Consider the following 20,650-nt stretch of genomic DNA (forward strand, 5'->3'; position numbering starts at 1 on the left):
TTTTGGTGCCATCTAGTGACTGATTGATGTCTTTTTTATTCAAACAGTCTACATAACAGGTCTGGAAAAGCATAGTGGAAAAGATCTACTGCTTTTCTACATATAAATCTGTTTTTGTTATTTTCCAGCCCTGAGTCAGTTGAAGCAAGCCCTGCCGTGAACGAAAAAAACTACAACAACCACAGCTGTGGGAGTGCACAGAGTCATGGGTATCGGGGACTACCATATGCTGTGAGTTCATACAGCTCTTGTCTAATCATCAGTTCTAATCATAGCATGTCTTATTGTATGAAATTACTATTACTCTCTAATAATCATTGATAAGTTGGCTACAATGATAAAGATTTTAAAAGCTAAAATAAAAACTATCCAATCTTTTCTTGTTTCCAATTCTTTTCAAGTTCTCTTGTTCCATTAAAATAGAACAACAAGATTAAAATGAAGGATTGGTGGTGCTTATAGTTTGATTAAAAACATGAATGTCTATCCTGCTATTAGTCTTCTGTAACCACAAACTACTTCTGTTATTAACAGCTGTACTGTTTCACATACCTGTTTTTTTGCCCTCATTTTCATTCGTCTCCATTTTCCGTTTCCCTTTTTGCCTGAACACCCGTTGTTTGAAGATGCAACAGTCTTCCGTTGTGTGTTGTCAGGATCACAACTATGGCGCGCCCCCTCCCCCCACCCCACCCGCCTCCCCGCTCTCCCAAACCATCATTCCCCGCATGGATCTCAACGGCGTGGTACGCAGCTCCCGCTATCACGAAACTACGGAGGACAACTCAGCCGACAGTGACAGCTCCTCAGAGGAGGACGGGGCTGTGGCCAGCTGGTGTCACTGCACCCTGATGCCCGACGGCCTGCTCATCAAATGTGACAACTGCAGGTGAGAGACGGAAAACCTTCCCAGTCTGGATCACGGAGCGTTAACCTCAGCTGCTGTATCGGGTGCACGTGTGTAATGACCAGACCATCCAAACAGTCCCGCCTCCATCCTCTGTCCACTTGTCAGCTGCACAATCCAATTGTAATATCTTGTTTTCTAAACCTCAAACTTTAGTGTGATCACTCTTCAAACTTCTTCTTGCTATGATCTTTTGATTCAACATTGTTGTGAGTTTGTAAGAACAATTTAACTTCAACTTTGCATTTGAAGTATGATCCATTAAACATCATGTACTGACATGATTTATCTACTTTTTGCTGCAGGGGACTCGACAGGAGGAAAGGAGCAGAAGGCCAACACAGAAAAACAGAAAATGTCTCAGGTACATTGTCTGTTGTTTTGGTAAATTCAACACCCCACAGTAGTGTGTAAAGTACAAAATAAGTGAAGATCGCATTTCCCATGATATCTGATAAATATATATATATACACATCCTTTGTAGCTGGAGAGAGCAGTGCCACTGAGAGTGGTGATGAAGAAGTGTCGCCCTCCACCATCTCCTACACTGCCACCCAGCATACGCCCACCAGCATCAAACTTACTGTCAATCGGGTCAAAAGGAGTAAATCCAAAAAGAGGAAGAAGAGCACGGAGAAAGCCCGTGGAACGCCGAAGGGCAAGAAAGTCAAGGTTTGCGAACTGATAGAAGTAGAGTGGATTAGTATGCATCCAGCGAAAAATAGATTGAAAATATAAATATATATATAAATAATTAGAGATAAGATGGAACTTTTATTTCTTTGGTTATAAGCTTGCCACATTGAGAATACCTCAGTTTTGTTTTTGATCGTAGAATAGTGGCTGCTGAACATGTCCATGTATTGATATTGGTTCATTTATCTTTTTTCAGGCTTTCAGAGAGGGTTCTAGAAAGTCCATGAGGATGAAGGTAAGACTGGAAAAAACCCGACATTTATGTGAAACTATGCTTCACTCAGTGCTATTAATGTCATTCCTCTCTTTAGAAAGAAAAACTCCTGTCACAACCACATCTACACAACTACATGTTTTCTTCTGTCTAGAACTCAACGACGGAGGCCAGCGTGTTGGATGAGAACACAGCAGAGGGATGGGAGAGCAGGATCCGCCAGTGGACGGACCAGTATGAGGAAGCTCTAGCCAACCAGTACAGCGCTGATGTCCAGACACTTCTCCAGCTTCACCGCGCTGCCACCACCACCACCGTCTCAAAGACCGAGAGCGGCACCTCAACACCTCCTTCCACCACACAGATCCACGCCTCAGTCGACGCCATGGACACTATCAACCGTACAGAGCTGGCCTGTAACAACACAGTGCTGGGCTCACAGATGCAGGTCAGCCTGAGGCAATTAGACAATTATTCTTTGGGACTAAACAGGATGTTGAATCAACTGATGTGTTGTTATGCAGGCATGAACAGGAGGAGTATTGAAAAAGATGTAAAAAGCCAGTAATCATTAAGTCTATAATAACACATTATACACGCCATTTTACTGACTGATACAAAATCAATGAGAGCAAGTTATCTGAAGAAAAGTCTAGTCAATTTGATAAATAGCTTAATTTAACCAGATTACATCATAGTCTTTGGTTTTGCAGGGACACTCTGTTTGCATGGAGAATAACTAGTCACAATTGTGTAATCATGCCTTCATATAAAATGTTTAATACTTTGTTGGATTGGATCATAAATAGAATTTGTTTTGCTGTTTGTAGCTCCAGTTGGGGCGGGTAACACGGGTGCAGAAACACAGGAAGATCCTCAGAGCAGCCAAGAGCTTGGAACCAGACACCCTCATCATTGAATATCGAGGAAAGGTCATGCTCAAACAACAGTTTGAAGTCAACGGGCATTTCTTCAAAAAGTAAGAGATAATGTTCCAAAACAGCTGGTTACATTCACAAAGATTTCAATGTTTTCTCACCTCTTGTTTCACTAATGTACTACTTTTGATACCATTGTCGTCACATTTTTCCAGACCATACCCATTTGTGCTGTTCTACTCAAAGTTTAATGATGTAGAGATGTGTGTTGATGCAAGGACCTTTGGAAATGACGCCCGCTTCATCAGGAGGTCCTGCACACCCAATGCTGAGGTCAGCCACCAAGCTTACCACTTATGTTTTCTTTTCAATGGACCTTTGAGTTTTGTCGGGGTTTTTTTTAGAATATATATATAATTTAGATAACTCGGGTATGTGCCCCTTCCCCAGGTCCGGCATATGATTGCCGAGGGCATGATCCATCTGTGTATCTACGCCGTCAGTCAAATCACAAAGGACGCTGAGGTCACCATCGGATTTGACTACGAGTTCAATAGCTGGTCAGTATTGCTTCTCAACATATAGATCTTTTTCCACCTGCTACTAGTAAGCCTCCATCCATAAAAAGCAACATGTGTAAAATCCAACCATCCATATGATATTCGCATCATATAAATGACAATGCTCCAAGTCCTGTCTAGAAATGTACAGTAGATATGATTACAGCCGGGTTGGTGTCAGGTGTGAAGCTAGTATTAGTTTTCCTTTGGCTCACCTGAAAACAATTTTTAGCTTGTTTCTGCCACAGAATGTCTCATTTTCTCCAGTGTGATCTTCTTCTCTCTCATAAACTACCAGTAATTACAAAGTGGACTGTGCCTGCCATAAGGGCAACCAGAACTGCCCAGTGCAGAAGCACAACTTGAGCCCCAGGGAGAGCTTGCTGAGTCCCCCTTCCTTGCCACCCCCCTCCCCACTGGTTGGTGCTGAGACCCGACGGAGAAAAGCCAGGAGGAGAGAGCTGGAGGGCTGCCTTGGCAGTGACAGCAACCAGACCCTGGACCAGCACCAGGAGGCCAAAGAACTGCAGGGGACCAGTGATGCAGAGGTTTGTGTACTTCTGTGTGTCTAAAAGGAAAGGGATCTTCCAAATACATCTGGTTAACTGAGATTCGAGAAATATATCGATCCATTGATGGCCTTAGATTTAACTCCATCAAACATGTGACCACAAAAGAAAAATAACATTCTTAAAACTTGGGTTGAAGTATTTGAAAATGCCTATATTAGCAATTAACATTGCTTGTATTTCGTGCTAAGAAGTTTTCCCCAGTAAGATGTTTTCTCCATGTGCTGCCTGTCTGTTCGAATAGGAGAGACTGCTGGATGAGGTGAAGATGGAAGAGGGAGAGGAGGGAGAGGTGGATGAAAACGGTGTCACCATCTCCAATAAAAAAGTATTATTACATTTTAAACATTTTCCAGTATTATGTGATGATGGATTCCAATTTCAGTCATACAAACAGTATGTGATTCAGAAGAAACATATGTAGTATCTGAAACACCAACTTCCCTCTTGTGTCTCTGCATATTCAATTAGACATGTAACAGCCTAGAAAGGAGGCGGAGGAGAGTGGGAGGCACGGAGGTGAAGGACGAGGGTGTGGAAACAGAGGACGGGACGGGAAACTCCACAGGGAACACCCCCATACCCCACAACACCGGAGTAGGGGTGAGCACACGACGCACGACCTATGTCATGGTCAGTGAGAGAAATCAAGTTGCTTCATCTTTATCTGCTGATCTTTCTCTTTTTTGGTATTGCAGCTGTTTTATTTATTATATTCATATGTTCTCTTACAGGAAGCTCCATCTATTGAAGAAAAGGCCTCATTACCAAACCTGCCTGCCCCAGTTGCTCCCCCTAAACCTGCACGACCCACCAAGCCTCGGCCCAAAAGTCGGATCTCTCGCTATCGGTCAAGCTCATCCCAGCGTGCCCGGCGGCAGCGACAGGCCCTCGCCCAGCAGGCAGCAGCAGCTGCTGCGGCAGCAGCAATGGCAGCAGTGCCATCATCAGCCGATCAGGGTACCGCGTTGGACGAGGAGGGATCTCAAGGCCCATATGGTGCTGAACATGGCCACGGAGAGAGCGGTCCAGGGGGTCATCTCCATGATGGAGATGGCCAGCCTCTAAACTGCATAAATAGAGGCAATGTGCGCTACCCTAAGACCAAGAAGGTTAGAGGGCATTAGACTTTATAAAAAATTAGAGTCAAGCTCTCCTAATCATATTCAATTATGATGTATATTCCATGCCAATGCAGAGTTAATCATTAATGTTCGTCTTTGCTCTCAGTACCTGGTGACAGAGTGGTTGAATGACAAGGTCCCTGGAGGGGAAAAGGTCCACCAAGATGTGCCTGTTGAGCGCCCGCTGAGGATAACCACTGACCCCACGGTGCTGGCCACCACCCTCAACATGCTGCCAGGCCTCTCCCACTCATCGCTCATCTGCACCACACCCAGACACTACGTCCGCTTCGGCTCCCCCTTCAACCCTGAAAGACGACGGCCCCGCCCACTCCAAATGGACGGCACTTATGGCTGCTATAAGAAGGTGAGAGATGCAGCAAGTATGAATATGTGAACACACAGGGTGTGTGAATTCACTTAAGACAACCACATTCATATACAGCATGTATTTCATGTTCACACATATGCTGGTGCTGTTACAAGCCTTTTTATAGGTTCTTATGCAATTTGTCAAAAGCTGAAAGATTTAAAATGTCTGAAGTACAGTTGAATCTAACTTTTTTTTACTCTAGTTTTGTAATCTTGTACTCTCTAAATGGGCTGTTCATTTTGGTGAAAAAAATGACACGTCAGAAGAAAAGACACGCCATTTAAACAATTCTCCATTTTCTAAGACCTAAATATATACAGATGATGTAGGATTACCCATCCAAACCTTTTTTAAAAGTAAAACTCTTTCTGAAGTGTTACGCTAAATTAAATAAGGATTTTTTTTTTTATTGCGAAGTCTAAATATGCACATCTGTTCTTGAAATCCTAGAATGTTTTAGTTTTGGTTTTTGAAGCCCACATTACTGTTGTCTTGATGCAGAGATGGATAAAGCAGCTGGAGGATGAGAGCTGCTCAGCCAGTGTGGAGGACGGCACAGAGTCCACCTCCTCCCAGCAAAGTACCAGTAGCAGATCCACTCCCAACCCCTTGTCCAGTGGTACGTAAATGCCCACCTCCATCTCCATGACTCATTTACTGCTGCGTATTCTGAAATCGCCAAAGCTGGAAGAAGAATGAACTATAGATCAGATCCAAGCAACTGGGTCATATGTTTCTGTGTTTTATATTCTTAAAACCACAGAAGTCAACGCACCGTTTAAGAAGCGCCGCTCCAAGTATATGGCAGACACGACACCAGCACCCTCGGACCACCTGCTTCGCCCGCTGTCACCCATCACCCCGCCGCTTCCGGAGGACTCCCTCCACCCGCTGCTCCACACCCCTTGTTGCTCCTTGCTGCCCAACGGCCTGGCTTACTCACCCATGCCCTCACTTCCCGCCAGCCGCTGCAACACACCGTTGCAATTTGAAGTAAGGTCCTAACCTGATAAATACCCAGATACACAAATACAGTCTCTGACACACTCATGTAGGACATGTGTGTGCATCAGTGGTGCCTAAATCCAACAACGTCCTCATAGTCTGCTAAATAACATCCAGCTGTTCTACAATCTCTTCCCGTCTGACATGGCCCACAAGTCCCGCATGAGCACAGTCTAGAAGAGCATCCATCTCAGACAGCTTACTTCATTAGTGAAGTAGTTGCTATACGAAACCCTTCTCTAAATGAAAATCTATTGTCCTGCCATAGCTGCAAGTGTTGTTCCTGCAGTAATGTCAGTCATCCCAGCTTGCTTTGGTTTTTACTGGAATATCTGTGACCTCTGCAGAAGGGCCTTTATTCTTTGGCTGAGTAAGGTCACCAATACCAGATAGTAATGTTTGGTATGTGTTTATGTCAGCATAAAGTAAATGTATATCTAAGAGATTCCGGTTAGTTAGGTCAGCCTCCCCATGAATTTATTTTGTAATTAACAAAACGATACCTGGGGAACATTGTTAATCTACTGTTTGTAAGCCAATAAAGCTTTTGGTGTTTCACATAATTAATAATTTAAAAAAAATTAATACAATGTAATTGTACCTGGGCAGATTGTCCAAACATAATCAATATTTGCAATATACCGTGTGTTTGACACTATGAAGTTTCTAATATCCTTTGCTCCTTTCCTTTTTCCCTCTAGAACATATCATCCCCTGAGGCGTCTCCTGTTCACCGGCCAGAGTCCATTTCTCCTGAGGTACGTTCTCATCTCTCTGCCACTACCTCTAAATTACTAATGCAAACAGGTAAATGTTTTTTACTACAGACATGTTATCAAATGTCTAATTAATGTTCTCTCTGTTGTTTTTTCACTGTCAGCCGTGTCTTCAGACGGACTTTGATGTCCCTCGGCCTCAGTTCCCAGACCTGTCGCTCCCCTCCAGCTTGGAGAGCCCCGTGGCTGTAAACTCAGATGAATTTTCCCTTCCTGGAGGCCCATCAGGTCACGATTCCCAGGGCCCATCATCTGTAGGGACCTGTCCCTTAAATCCAGTGTCCTGTCCTTCCTCAGACCTAACCCCCCAAAACAGGGAGCAGGCCTTCAGGACAGAGTTCAACCTCATATACACTTGCTCGCCCCTCAATGCAAATCTGGGGAACCCTGTGGCCACCGACCGCCGCCTCTCCCAGTCAGAAGGTGGCTTCTCCCCCGCAGAGTCCTTCCACAGTTCCATAAGCGGCCAGGGGCTGCTGGGAGACGTCGGCCCTGGCTCCATGTCACCGTATGGCGAGCCACATTACGGAGGAAGCTACCCAGATAGTGGCACACCTCCTCACACCAGCAACCCACCACAAAAGAAGAAGGCAAGTTCTCCACATATGTAAATAACGATAAGAATAAGTGTTTTTTCAAACAGATAGTTTTCAGGTAAATCTTCAAGAGTTCCATCAGTTCTTTTCAACCACGAATGACTTTGATTGTAATATGTGCAAACCGAAAAGCCAAACCTCATGATGTGCTCTTCCCCTTGCTCTTTGCTTGCCCGTTGACTTTCTTAAATATAGCAAACGGTCACTTGTGTCAGGTGGCCAAATCCAAAACCATCAGGAATTTAAAAAACATATATAACCATTTTATGTGTGTATCTGAAATGATTTCGACTCTGTAGCTTTGACCCTTCCCTTCCTCTTCCCTCCCCCCTCCTCTCCCTCAGTCCCCTTCCTCCCTCTCACTGCTCCTTGACACTTTTTGCCAAGTCTCTCTTCCACTTTTCTTCCAAGGCAGAGGGCCAACCAGCATACCATTAGTCTGCTGACAGGGAAGCCAGATTACCAGGCTATAGCTGTAAGAAGTGAATACAAGCCAGTACAAAATATGGTGAATATTCTCCCTACAACTACATCTTTAGAAGTGTGCATGTAAATATTGTTTCTTTGCATCTGCATACAACACCCACCCCATGCTCCGACAGCTCCGCCCCCTCCCCTCCTCCAAACCCACATTGAATTATGACGCCATAGTTTTGAGGAGAAATTTTAAGTTATTATGCCATTTCAGTCAAATTCATTGAAGTGTGTAAAGGTTCATCCATGCCTTCAACACAAGAGGCTGATGGTTCATGAATTCTCATGATGGTGTTGAGATGTAGCCCATGTGTCCTTGCTCCATCTCATCCATGGCTCTTTCCAAACTGTGATAAATGGTCCATCCTACTAAAGGCAAAGCTAAAATCACCAAAAACATGCAGAATTGCAAGGCACCATGGGAAAGTTCTGGGGCTACGGTTGAATTAAGGATGCCTCCTTGGGGTTTTAAAGGCTTGATTCTTGATTCAAAACAATTCTAAATTCATGTCTAATTCTTAGTCGATTAGAAAAAGGGGGCACTACTTACATTCTCCAGGCTCTTGCTTTGTGCTCCAAACCATCCACTGTTGTCCTAAGTCCACTAAAATACAATATGAAACTGGCAATTAAGATAAAAGCAGCAGCATTAATTGATGAAAGCATCCTCCAGTCTTCTACATGTATGTGAATAACATAATAAAATGAGGAGGAGTGCTGCGCCGCGTTATTTACGTATCTCCAGCAGTGGAGAGAGCAGCTCTCTGCTGCACCGTAAGCTCCAGGGAAGCCACCGTTGTACAAAACATTGAGCGGACGCAGGGTTTGTGAGGTGAAACAGACAGAGCACTGAGTTTCTTTCTTGCCCTCAGAGTTGGTTGACGTTGTTTAATGCTGCAGTGTGTGTTGGTCAGCCCGTCTTGTTTGTTACAGCTAATCACTGCTCCACTCACTAACATTAGTCTCTGAGTGTGCAATAATGGTTCATGTTCGTCTCACGACGGTTATTATTTAGGCATTAAATAAAAAAATGGTGCAAAGCACTGCCTTTGTTTTGAAGATGAATTACAAGATAACTCTAGCATGCATGCTGTATATTGTGCGGCTGCTGCACTGCCCTCGCAATTGAGTTCTACCAGCATGCGGTATTAACTAATGATAGTCCATAATCAATTATGGACGCTTGCGAATCAATTCAGAATCATAGGAGATAAGAATTGAGATTCTTATGTGAATCTTTTTTTTTGTCTACCAACCTTAACATAAGGGATATGCGTTTATCAAAAAAAGTCCAAATTGAATGTTAGTTAGTGTGTAGAATCACATGCTGTTTGATATTAAGATAGAGAGTCAGATCCAGAGTCGTTATTTTGAATTAGCTTGAAGTAACTTATGAATCAGGTTCAGTCAGAACTGAATCAGTTGAGCCATCTAGGCAACAGATAAACAAAAGTTACTACATTTCAAAAAAAAAAAACAGTGCCATTGGACACAAGCAGTCCGATGATTAGACGGGTTGTAAACAACAATAGATTAACCGCATTATTTTAACACTTTATTTGGGGGTAAAATAGAAAGTAAGCACACTTGAAATGTGGCCAGTAGCTCCTTTATTGTGTGTAAGCAGCTACAACAGGCCAGCCTTAGAACAACAGGCAGTTTGGAAAATCATTTTCCTGTTTTTCATCCTATTCTCTTTAAAATAAGTTTGACTAACCTAGGTGTTTGTCAGATCTCAGCAATTACTTTAGAGTTTACAAATGCATCGAAACCAATAGAACCGAAGGCCACAGCTACAAGATTAGATTAGATTAGTTTTCTTTTGAAAAGGTTTCATGGTATTGGAATAGGCAACCGTTCATAGACATTTTTTATACAAAACTATAACTTAAGTTTGATCTGATGGAGAAAAAGAAGTGTAAGGTGGCCAGCTCTACGACACTTTACCAAAAAATACTTTGTATATATATCTGTGGCATGTAAAATGTTCTCCAAAAAGCCACTGGCAAGTCCAGCACAACACTGAGAACACTAGTAATGTGCCCACTGAAAACACCATGTATATTTGGTACTTGGTGGTAATTTCTGACCTTGACTTCTAGTCCTCTTGATAACCCTGCTGCCCTTGCAGTTACCCCCCTATGTAAACATTACACTATTGCAAAGATTTACTCAAGAGCCATCCATGTCAGTGTCTGACTGTGTGGTCATCATCCCGCTCCCCTGCCTCTTTCATATACCCCCCTCAGTTCCCACAAGCCTCCTCTGTGTCATGACGAAATTAAGCTGGAATGAGTGCTCTCATTCTCATTGTTACTAGTGAAGGTATGTGTATATGTTGTGTGTGTGTGTGTGTGTGTGTGTGTGTGTGTGTGTGCTCGAACCTTCTGTGGGCGATGATATGAGTGTTTGTGTAGTTGTTGTTTCAGCGTGGTTGCATCATTGCGTGGTGCATTTAAAGTTGCCTGGTCTTTTTGTCAAAGCTTCAGATTCTGTATGTTACTAACAGTGCATTGACAACACACAAAGTGGTCTACAGTATGTTGTATTTGGGCCTTTCTCATGACTACAAGTATGTTAATGGGATGGAACAGAAACAGAGATCATTTCCATGTCAAGGTAATTTCCGTGGTGATTAAGGTGTGTTTTTCTTTCTGTCGTATCAAATAGTTGTAAACCCTGTTTCCAGGTGAGTCCTCTCTGGTGTGGTGCATGCGGTCTGCCCATCACTCAGTGCAGTTTTGGTGAATGATGTGACTCAGTCAGCAGCCCAGCATCAGTGTGAATGACATGAAGTTATATGTTAAACCTGCACAACAGACTGTGTGTCAGCCGTTCAGCAACAGCTATTTAATAGCATCTCTCCTCCCTCTGCCGCCACAGGTTTCTTTGCTGGAGTACCGCAAGAGGAAGCAGGTCAGCGGTCGTGACTCTGAACCAGTCAGCAGCAGCTCGTCTATGGGCAGCACACCCACCCGACCTGGCTCCCACTATAGCCAGGACTCCCATCATCATACCATCCCACCTTCCCATCAGCAGATGCAGCCCCCGGCCTCCCCTCACAGCTCCTTCTCCTCCTCAGCACACACCTCCTCCATCCCACAGATAGAGGAAGCCAGTCCTCCAGACCACCAGGGCTCGTCAGTGCAGTCCAGACGGCAGGACAACAACCAGTGGTGAGAGGCCTAGAATGATGGCTCACAGACACCTTTCAGTACATGACATCCCCTAGAAGTTCTTACATTACGTTATAAAAGCTCTGTGAGAGTGTTCAAGATTTGTTACTGATCAGAGTTGACTGGCACTTAACCTTTTGGATTTGTATTTTCCCAAGGATGGTCCCCACTACTGTTGAACGTTTAAGGGAAGGTCAGGGGGCTCTGGAGCGAGTGCTAAGAAGCATCAAGATGGAGCGGAATTACAAGAAGACTGATGACTCTACAGAGAAGGAATCTGGTATGAAGACATTAGAAAAGCCACTGCATGAAAATTGGGTTAACATAGCCACACCTCTGATCAAAACAAGAATCTACACACGAATAACTAGATTTTAGTAAACATACTGCAGTATATCTTTTGCTTTAATTTCCCTAACAACATGTTTTCTTCAGTGCTGGAGTTGATCCTCCTTTTTCTGGTTTCAGATGCAGATCGATATGAGATTCAGGCAGGGTCCATGGCTTCTCCCATGAAGAGTCCACACAGATACAGTCCCTCTGTGTACTCTCACCAGGTAGCCTATACCAGCCAATTACAGCCGTATTCACTATACAGAAGTATTCAGACACCTTCACTGCCTTCACATTTTGTTATGTTGCAGCCTTAGGATTAAAATTGTGAATTATCCCCTCATCAATCTACAAAAAATACCCCAAGATGACAAAGTAAAGACGGGTTTTTTTTGGCATTATTGCAAATGTATTAAAAAGAATAAACTTTATGTCTGTTGTTCCAAAACACCAGTTTCTAGATGATTTGTTTGACAGTGACATTAGTATACAAGTTGGAACTCTATTTCAGTGATCATTTTGCCGCAATGAAACTCATTGACTATGTTTACATGCACTCTAATATTCCACTATTATTTCAGATGTGACAGTATTCTGAATTTCCAAATTAGGCCTCATTCCAAAGGTAGCATTTTGTGATTCAGCCTCAGGAAATGGAAATCCCACAGTTTGAGTTGGAAGCAGAAACAAATCTCCTCTAAAGATCAAAAGCTGTAGGATGAACATCATGGGGGTGTTGTTACGGTCATCTGAGTATGCACAGCTGCATGTAAATGGGAATGTTAGTTCATTTTTATTAGCCATGTAAACGGCTTAGTAGGAATATTGTCTTTTTCTGAATAAGAGTAAAAACTGTAATATTTCGTCCATGTGGATGGTGGCAATGTTGGTCAGTACCTGCAGAGGCCTCCTTGATTTGGCATGGATATCCAGTGGCATGGATACTTGCATCTTGTAACCATTGGAATCTTCCACATCCTAACTTTTGTTCCCCACGTGACATGACCCTTGAAATGTGTCTGAGTCTCTTGTGTGTATTTAGTCATCAGAAAGCCACCGGCAGACGGACAGCCCGTCGTTCATCCAGCACACCTCCAACTCTCCATTCCGGGGTTCCTACAGTCCCTCATCAGGCCAGAGCTTCTACCCACGCCTTTCCTCCTCTCACCCAGGACTGCCCCAGGACCACCCTCCATCCTCCTATGCCAGTCACACCCCCACCTCCTCCTCAGACTCCAGGCTGCCAGCGGGCTCTCTACACCAGCAGAGTGGCACCAGTAACGTGGACGGAAGCCACGGCTACAGCAACAGCCACTTAAAAGCAAGCCTTTTGAACAGCAGCGGCCTGGTGGGGTCTGCCACCCTAGGACCCAGGTCCCACGGGCAGACTAAAGGTGACTCGGGTGCCCAGGCCTCTAGAGGGAGTCAGCAGCAGGCGTCTCGCAGCCTGAAGTCTGGCAGCCCAGGCCAGACAGCGCTGCAGGCCGGCTCCAGGCTGCTGTCGGCCTCCGGACCGACACACTTCCCACAGCGGGGGACAAGCCTCAGTCAGTTCCAGCACTCCCCCCTCCAGGGACCCGGAGTAAGGACACAGTCAGGAAGCTTTTAGGACCTTGTTCAAGTGTGTGTGTATGTGTGAGTGTGTGCGTGTGAGAGTGTATGACGCTGCGTACCTCCTCAACCCCTAAAGCTGCGGTGAAATGGGGCTCTGAGAGTTTGGGGAGGGGAAATGTACAGACCTAAGAGGAGCAAAGGACTTCTTTATGGATTTCTCCTTTTCTTATTTTCTGTCTTTTCTTTCTTTATTTTCAGAAAAAAACAAATTACCACATTCTGCACAAAGCTAATCATTGACTTTGGACATCATTACAGAATCAGTGGGAAAAGCGATTTGGGCAACACATTCTGGAAAAAAAACCGAAAAAGAAATCACATGTAACTTGAAATTCTCCCCAGTGTTTCCTCATGTGCCGGACTGTGCAAACAGGCTCTATAATGTCGGAAAGTTAAAACTTCCACACAAACGTCTGTACAAAGTTATAAAAAGCCGTACCTGTCGTCATGGCACCCAGGTTGGATAAATGCTGAAATGCATACGTAACTGAGAGCAAGAGTTGTTTTATTTTTAAATTTTTTTTGTCAACGTTACTTTTTGATTAGGCACGTGGCCGAGTCTGTGCAGCAGTAAATAAGTGTTTGATTTGGAAAGGGGAAAATGATCCAAGCAGAGGCGACACGTTAATCATCCGTTCTAAAGATGCATTAGAGAGGCGGGGAGGAGGGGTTCTCCCTGGACAGGACCATTCCATATGATTACCAGCTTCCATGTTCTCTCACTAAACATGAAAACAGCCCCAACACGTTTTTTTTTTTTTTTCTTCATCTGTTCCAATGTTCTGTTGTTTTGGGTTCTCTTCTGTTCTCTCATCCCCACTGGACTGTTTTGATTTCACATTAGGACTACTTCACTGTAGACTTCTGATATTGTACTTGAGACATACAGGTCTTATGATTCATGGTGCTGCGTTCTTGTTTTTTCAATAAATTTGAAATCCAGTTATGTTCTCCACATATGGCTGCATTCATCGTGTCATGTCAGTTGAGTTCAGTTTAATTTTTCTTTGAACTCATATTAATCACATATTATAGAAATGGGATGCAGGAACAAAAAAAGCGGCAGAAAATCCAACTTACTTTTTAAGTTAAAATGTCGGGTTTGTCTGTTTTTATCCTTTCTGACCAATCCTTGCATTTGATGTGACACAGAGGAAAGCTGGGGAAAGGGATCTTTGGTTGGATTGTTTATAAAACCTGGGTAAAAAAGCTGCTATGTTCTCCTGTGAGAGCTGCCTCCCTTTCCACAGAATGCTGTATTTTTATTTTTCCTTATAACTGATCCTTACAAACTGACTTATAAGAAAGAGGCAGTTCTCCCAACCGCCGCAGTGGGACCTCAAACCGTTAAGCTGACAGCTGGGCGGCAGCAGGAGTCTGCCTCTCCTCCCTCTGAGACTTTTATTTTGGACCGGATGTGGAAAAACGCGTTTGTGTGGAAGACTTCAAGGACCGAGGGCCCGGTCATGAGACTGGACCCCACCCACCACTACACCCACCGCCCCGTCCCCCCAGTCCACAAACACACAGAAGGGTACTCATGTTACATGAATGTTTGACAAATTGAAAAAAATAAAGTTGTGACCCAAATTCAGCCAGCACCTTAAAACTGAAAGAAATACAACCTAAAAGACACAATAGGACAAAATGTATGATTATGTGTACTTGTATAGAAAGAAATGTGATATAGACTTGTATGGAGAAAATATAGTACACTGAATTTATCGCATGATATTTGTTTTTAGGGTCTGAGTGACCAACTTTGTCAGATGGTTGGAAGCTAATCATTGGGTCTGTTCCTGGGTTCCTCCAAAAACCAGACGCTGCATTCTTTTTGTTTTGTAAAGATCATTCTGTTGGTTTGGTTTTATTTTTACACAGATCATAGTAGTAACTATTTCAATTGTTCCCCTCCAAAAGGTTTAAGAAGCAAGAGATGTAATGCATTTTGATAATAAAATAATCATGATGGTAATGTATTTTGAAAACTACCATTGTGATGTGTCATTTGAGGGAGTCACTTGTATGTTTTGCACATGTCACAGCAGTCTAAGCGAGGAAGAAGAGAGAACATCTTATTCGCTAAAATGAATTCTAGTCTTTGTCAGCTCATTGCAACGCTTAGTTCCACCCAGCAGATTAAATTCTGTAGCCTTCAGTACAGGGCCTCTGATCTGTTACCAGGACTCATGAAAAACCAGGTAACATTTCAGTGGAATGTGTTGGAAAGCTTATTTAGTTTATTTAGCATTTCAACCGTAAAGATACAGGTGAAATGGTTTAAAACTAACATTCACTGCCCTCAGTTGATGCAAAGTTTGCAAGACAATAAGTATACAATACAAATACCTATAATTATAGCGAGTATAGCGTTACAATCAACCTCATGTTTTCTAACAAATGTACGTTTTCATCTTAACCTCTCAATACATGGAAAGTATTTTTTCCGCCTTTTTTTATTCAAATCTCCGCCATCACTCAACATAAAAATCACCAAACTAGTATCAATCCATCTGTATTTGAACTTGCCACATCCATTCAAGAACTACACTTCCAATAGCTCTCAAAGAAATCTCCTTAATGGAGAACAAATATAATCAAGTACACAGAAGTCTAATTCCTCATTTAACTCTTTTGGGCTTAAGGTGTCCAGTTTAAAAACCCTCAGTCCCCCTCTGTTAAGAAGCAGCTTCTCCAAATCTCTCTTTGACAAACACGTCCCAGAGAGTACGTTCCTCCAGTTATTGGGTGCAAATGAATAAGCCTTCATAATTTGACTAAAAATCCATAAAAATCAGTGTCTTCACACGCTAATTATCACCTATACGTTTTTTCTCACTGTCTCTGCATCCTGTACAGGAACATTCCCCACAAAATGTTGGTCCAGAGTTTTTTAATAGAGTATCAGTACAGTCTTTATCCACTAGAGGGAACTATTTAGCTACGGGTGAATAATGCAAAGGACGTGATGTGTTTGAAATCACAGTGCTAGAAAGGTTCTGTTGTTGAGCTTTTCTCCCTGTCTTTATAATTGTTAATGTGAGAAAAAAAGGTGATGTACTGCTCGTATTATCGGTCTTAATTCAACAAAAATTCATACATCATACAAAGCAGCGCCGCTGGAGCTGTAGGTTTTGGTAATAGATATCATATTTTACCCATTTGATTTATTGCTACATATTTCTTCATTTGTCCTTAAAGCCATAACTTACTACATTTTATTAATGCGTTCCAAACACCTTTTAGTCAGCTTTGTAAAATGTACGTTGCAATCAATTGTGCTAATTGTTGTAGCTAATTTATGTCAGCAAAGACGAGATGCTTGTCACTGTTATTTCCAAGTGTGACACAGAGAAAATCATGAGTGTTGACTGTCAAACATACACTGCCAGTGTCTCTATCAGGGTGAGGCCACTGAGCAGTTCAGAACAGCTGCGTCTGAGTGCCAGATTACACTGGCGCACGTGAGTAAGTACCAGCAAGCATGTGGAAAATCAAATTTCCGGTGTGAGGTCTTCCCACTCTGTTTGCTTCCTCCTGCAGGTGGTAGGCACACAGACACTAACTGAAGCGAGCGAGTGAACAGGTATGTTGGTGGGTTGCAGCGCCGGAGGCCGTGCTGACGACAGGTTGTCTGACTGGAGGAAAACGGGGAGAGCAGATGGCTGGTCTGAGGCCTGTCAGCATGTGGAAGTCTTCATTCTCACTGCTCCAGATGGCCTTTATGCACTGTCTACCAACACAACTCTGACAGAGCCAGAAACACACCAAGACAGGCATTCTGGTAGTAAAATCAGATTATTCAAGGATTTCATGTCTCAAAGTCCGTCATAGACACTCACACACACCTGCAGAGTGAAAACTAGTCTTACAACTTTGCAGAAAACCTGTGATGTTATGTGATGCTAGTTATATCTTTATGTTTTTATGTTCAATTTGATTCCTTATATTTACAAGGTTTGATGTGATAACTGAAACTATCAAATCCAATTTAATTGTCATTCCTTTCAAGCTCTCCATCCATCCATTACGTTCCTCCTATCCCCGGTTGGGCCGCATTTGCAACAGGTCAACTGCTGACACCGCACCAATCTGTCTGTCCAACTCACAGTCTAAGGTCTCCAGGGTAGTTAAGAAGATGCTGAAGGATCTGGACATTGTTGGGCTGTCATGGTTGATCTTCAGTGTCGCGTGGAGGTCGGGAACACAACCTGTAGATTGGTGGTTCCCATTTTCAAAAAAGGAGACCAGAGGGTGTGCTCCAATTATCGGGGTATCACACTGCTCAGCCTCCCCGGGAAAGTTTAGAACGTCAGATTCAAGAGGAACAATGCAGATTCCATCCTGGTTGTGGACCAGTGGACCAGTGGACCAGTGGACCAGTGGACCAGCTCTTTACCCTTGTGGGGTTGTTGGACGGGTCATGGAAGTTCGCCCATCCAGCCTACATGTGCTTTGTAGACTTGGAGAAGGCCTATGACTGTGTCCTGTGGGGGGTACTGCAGGAGTATGGGGCACCAGGTTTGTTGCTATGAGCCACTTACACTTTGCTACTTTACTTACAGGTGTTTTAGTTGCAGGCTTCATTCGTTAGTTTTGTGAGTGTCTTTGTGTTTGGGTTGGCCCTGAATCGTGCATGTCTGATCAAAACATTTGTCTGCACAGACAGTGCTTGATCCTCATGTAGACTCTGCAAACATGAGTAAGAGTGAGTGTACTCTGGCACTGACAGCTATGAGGCGTTCACTGTTAGTGGTTTACTGTAACTTGGCTTTAGCCCAACAACCAATATTCATTGAGTTTTACTGAACTTTTCTCACGAAACATTCACTATTATTAGGACATTATTAATAGTAACATTTTCAGTTTTGAGTAAATTGATATAAAATACACAACTTAAAACAACTTGACACTAGAACCACCAACGTTCCAATAAGCTACTCCTAGATCCGCCATGAGTCATTTCTCCCTAATGCAACAGTGCAACACTGCAATTGCAAACAGGCATCCATGATTTGTTAGATGCAAGGGACTGACTAATTTTCAGTGTTATTACTGGGCCTGTAATCTGGGGGCTCTCTCTGTCTGTGGTGAGGCTTTTGAGTCAAATGATCAACCTGCCCGGCTGCAAATGGAACACGCCTCATGTCATCGTACCTCTCTTGGTGCACTGTTAATCTCTTCTGTTCCTTGCCACAGGAATTTGCGAACACTAATCCTGTTGTAAAACAGTCCCCTAAAATCTGTACTAAAATAAGAGAGCATTTTGGGTGGCAGGGGGATTCTCTCCTTGCTCCTTTGTTTGCAAACCACCATTTCCATCCCTCTCTATCAAATTGCTCCTTTTAATTATGGACTCATGAATGACATAAAAATGAAAGCAATCTAGTATTGACATGTTTCTCTCTTTTGAATTAGTTCCATCTTCCTCAAACCCATTTCATTCGATTTCTACAAATTCTTAATATCATTTGATTTAACACAACTACCTTTCCCAGTGCCCCTAATAGCACCCAGATGGAATCTTTGTTTAATGTTAGGGTTAGGTTCCTTCATATAGGAGGGTTATGTCATTTATCTATAAGTATATGTTTAATTAATTAGATAAATCCCTTGATTTTCTGAAATCCACTTGGGTACATGACGTACCTACATGTCCTGCCTCACTGGGGCGTATGTCATGGCTATGCCTAAAATGATCCAATTTTTGGACTCTGTCTTTAAAACTGTCCTGGGACGCATCGTAGAACCTGAGCCAGTGCTGGCAGTATTTACGGTAGTGGGGGGGGGGGACAGTCCTCCTATAGAGCTCACTTCCACTGTGGCAATGTTCATAACTCTTTAAGAAACCTATTACTAAAACACTGCACTCCCAGAATGCAGACTCAACTGTGGCCTCTCGAGAATCAAAAAGAACTGTGGGAGACTTTTCTCAGGTTTCTCTCCGGTGGAACCCTCTTCCAGTTTGGGTTTCGGGGGCAGACACCCTCTTTGCATTAGAGGAGGCTTAAAACTTTCCTTTTTGATAAAGCTTCTAGTTCGGACTGGCTCAGACCTGCCTTGCACCAGCCCCTAGTTGTTCTAATATAGGCTTAGACTGCTGTGGAACTTCCCATGATGCACTGAGCTCCTCCGCTCCTTCTCCACCTGTATGCATCATGTCCCCTGGAGCTTTTGTGCTTTCTCATCTCGCAACTTGTTGCGGTCACAGTGCGCCTGGCTGCGGTTCCATGGGTTGCTGCTGTGAGCCTGTGTGATCCCACTGTCTCTATTGCTATTATTAGTCATCATTCATTATTAGTCATATTGTTCGTAATTAGTCATATTCCTGTTAACACCCCAAACGGTCCCAGGCAGAAAGCCGCCCACCTTTCGGGGAGTTCTTCCTTGCCACTGTTGTCTAGCGCTTTCTTTCTTTTTTCTTTCTTTCTATTCTTCAATCCTTAATATTAAATTCTTGACTCGTTGGGTCTCCCTTAATTAAAGCGTTTGGACCTGCTCTATTCGAAAAGTAACGTTCGTTATGAACTGATGTGTATAATGTGATGAAAATCCTGATCCCAGAAGAGAGTAAACATTTCCAAACACTTTTAGCGTAGACAAAGACTTTAGCCAGACACCAAATGTTTTATTTACTTTTGAACTAATTGATGGCCCAATAGAAGAATCATTAAGTGATTACAACATCAACTTAGTTGATGTCCCAGAAAAGCACCGAGTGACCTGAGGTCATTACTAAACTACAACGATGCTTTGACTCTAAATATTTTGGGAACCTGTTTTGTCTTTGGGCCGTCTGCAGTGTCCTCAGTGGTTAGACTGGGATTAAACTGTTAAACCATAGTCTGTGCAGCTGATATTCCGTCATCCAGTTTCAATAATACTATCCTAGACTAACCTTTTATTTATTTGTGTGTTTTAACAAGTTTTAAGAATAGCTTTGCAAAACAACGCACCTGCTACTTCCAGCTGGTTATAGGTATTCTTGTGCACTTGACACTGAAACAGGAACCTGCTCCTATTTAAACCTTCTTTTACAAATGAAAGGTGGTTTCTTCTATTCTTATTTAACCGTCCTTTCAGTTGTCTGTCTGGCTGAACCACAGTCCAGTGTTTGGTTCTCCGTGTACAAAACATGACTTTGTTGCAAACCGTTTTATATAAAATACTATCTTTTTGTAAAGAGGAGACTCTACAACCTAAAACCATGAAAAACCATTCCGAATTTGACAGTGGTCCTCTTACCCATCTGAATGTGCAGAATCAAGCTTTTGTGACAGACGATTCTAAACCTTTGAACAGTGGTGTGTGTTTGCATTTGTACTTTTCACTAAGCTTCACAAGCAACATCGGC

At 43.1% G+C, this 20,650-nt stretch overlaps 1 protein-coding gene across 6 annotated transcripts in view; it reads left to right on the forward strand.

Moving 5' to 3' along the window:
- setd5 (SET domain containing 5) overlaps positions 1 to 15,306 on the forward strand; it is a 30,003-nt gene extending 14,697 nt beyond the window's left edge. For 2 of the 6 annotated variants that reach the window (XM_070839875.1, XM_070839884.1), the window contains exons 3-24: positions 129 to 231; positions 627 to 889; positions 1,213 to 1,271; positions 1,393 to 1,580; positions 1,801 to 1,839; positions 1,973 to 2,266; positions 2,649 to 2,797; positions 2,912 to 3,029; positions 3,147 to 3,256; positions 3,555 to 3,804; positions 4,070 to 4,153; positions 4,297 to 4,458; positions 4,560 to 4,937; positions 5,056 to 5,316; positions 5,824 to 5,941; positions 6,086 to 6,315; positions 7,029 to 7,085; positions 7,208 to 7,693; positions 11,057 to 11,349; positions 11,508 to 11,629; positions 11,818 to 11,906; positions 12,725 to 15,306. In XM_070839875.1, the coding sequence (XP_070695976.1) occupies positions 129 to 231; positions 627 to 889; positions 1,213 to 1,271; positions 1,393 to 1,580; positions 1,801 to 1,839; positions 1,973 to 2,266; positions 2,649 to 2,797; positions 2,912 to 3,029; positions 3,147 to 3,256; positions 3,555 to 3,804; positions 4,070 to 4,153; positions 4,297 to 4,458; positions 4,560 to 4,937; positions 5,056 to 5,316; positions 5,824 to 5,941; positions 6,086 to 6,315; positions 7,029 to 7,085; positions 7,208 to 7,693; positions 11,057 to 11,349; positions 11,508 to 11,629; positions 11,818 to 11,906; positions 12,725 to 13,291 (4,420 nt within the window). In that variant the 3' untranslated portion in view covers positions 13,292 to 15,306. The remainder of the gene's footprint in view (positions 1 to 128; positions 232 to 626; positions 890 to 1,212; positions 1,272 to 1,392; positions 1,581 to 1,800; positions 1,840 to 1,972; positions 2,267 to 2,648; positions 2,798 to 2,911; positions 3,030 to 3,146; positions 3,257 to 3,554; positions 3,805 to 4,069; positions 4,154 to 4,296; positions 4,459 to 4,559; positions 4,938 to 5,055; positions 5,317 to 5,823; positions 5,942 to 6,085; positions 6,316 to 7,028; positions 7,086 to 7,207; positions 7,694 to 11,056; positions 11,350 to 11,507; positions 11,630 to 11,817; positions 11,907 to 12,724) is intronic. The other 4 variants (XM_070839892.1, XM_070839900.1, XM_070839917.1 and 1 more) reach the window with 4 other exon arrangements.
- Positions 15,307 to 20,650: the final 5,344 nt, after the last annotated feature.

The sequence above is a fragment of the Pempheris klunzingeri genome, chromosome 2, assembly GCF_042242105.1.
Source record: "Pempheris klunzingeri isolate RE-2024b chromosome 2, fPemKlu1.hap1, whole genome shotgun sequence".
Taxonomy (NCBI): Eukaryota; Metazoa; Chordata; class Actinopteri; order Acropomatiformes; family Pempheridae; genus Pempheris; species Pempheris klunzingeri.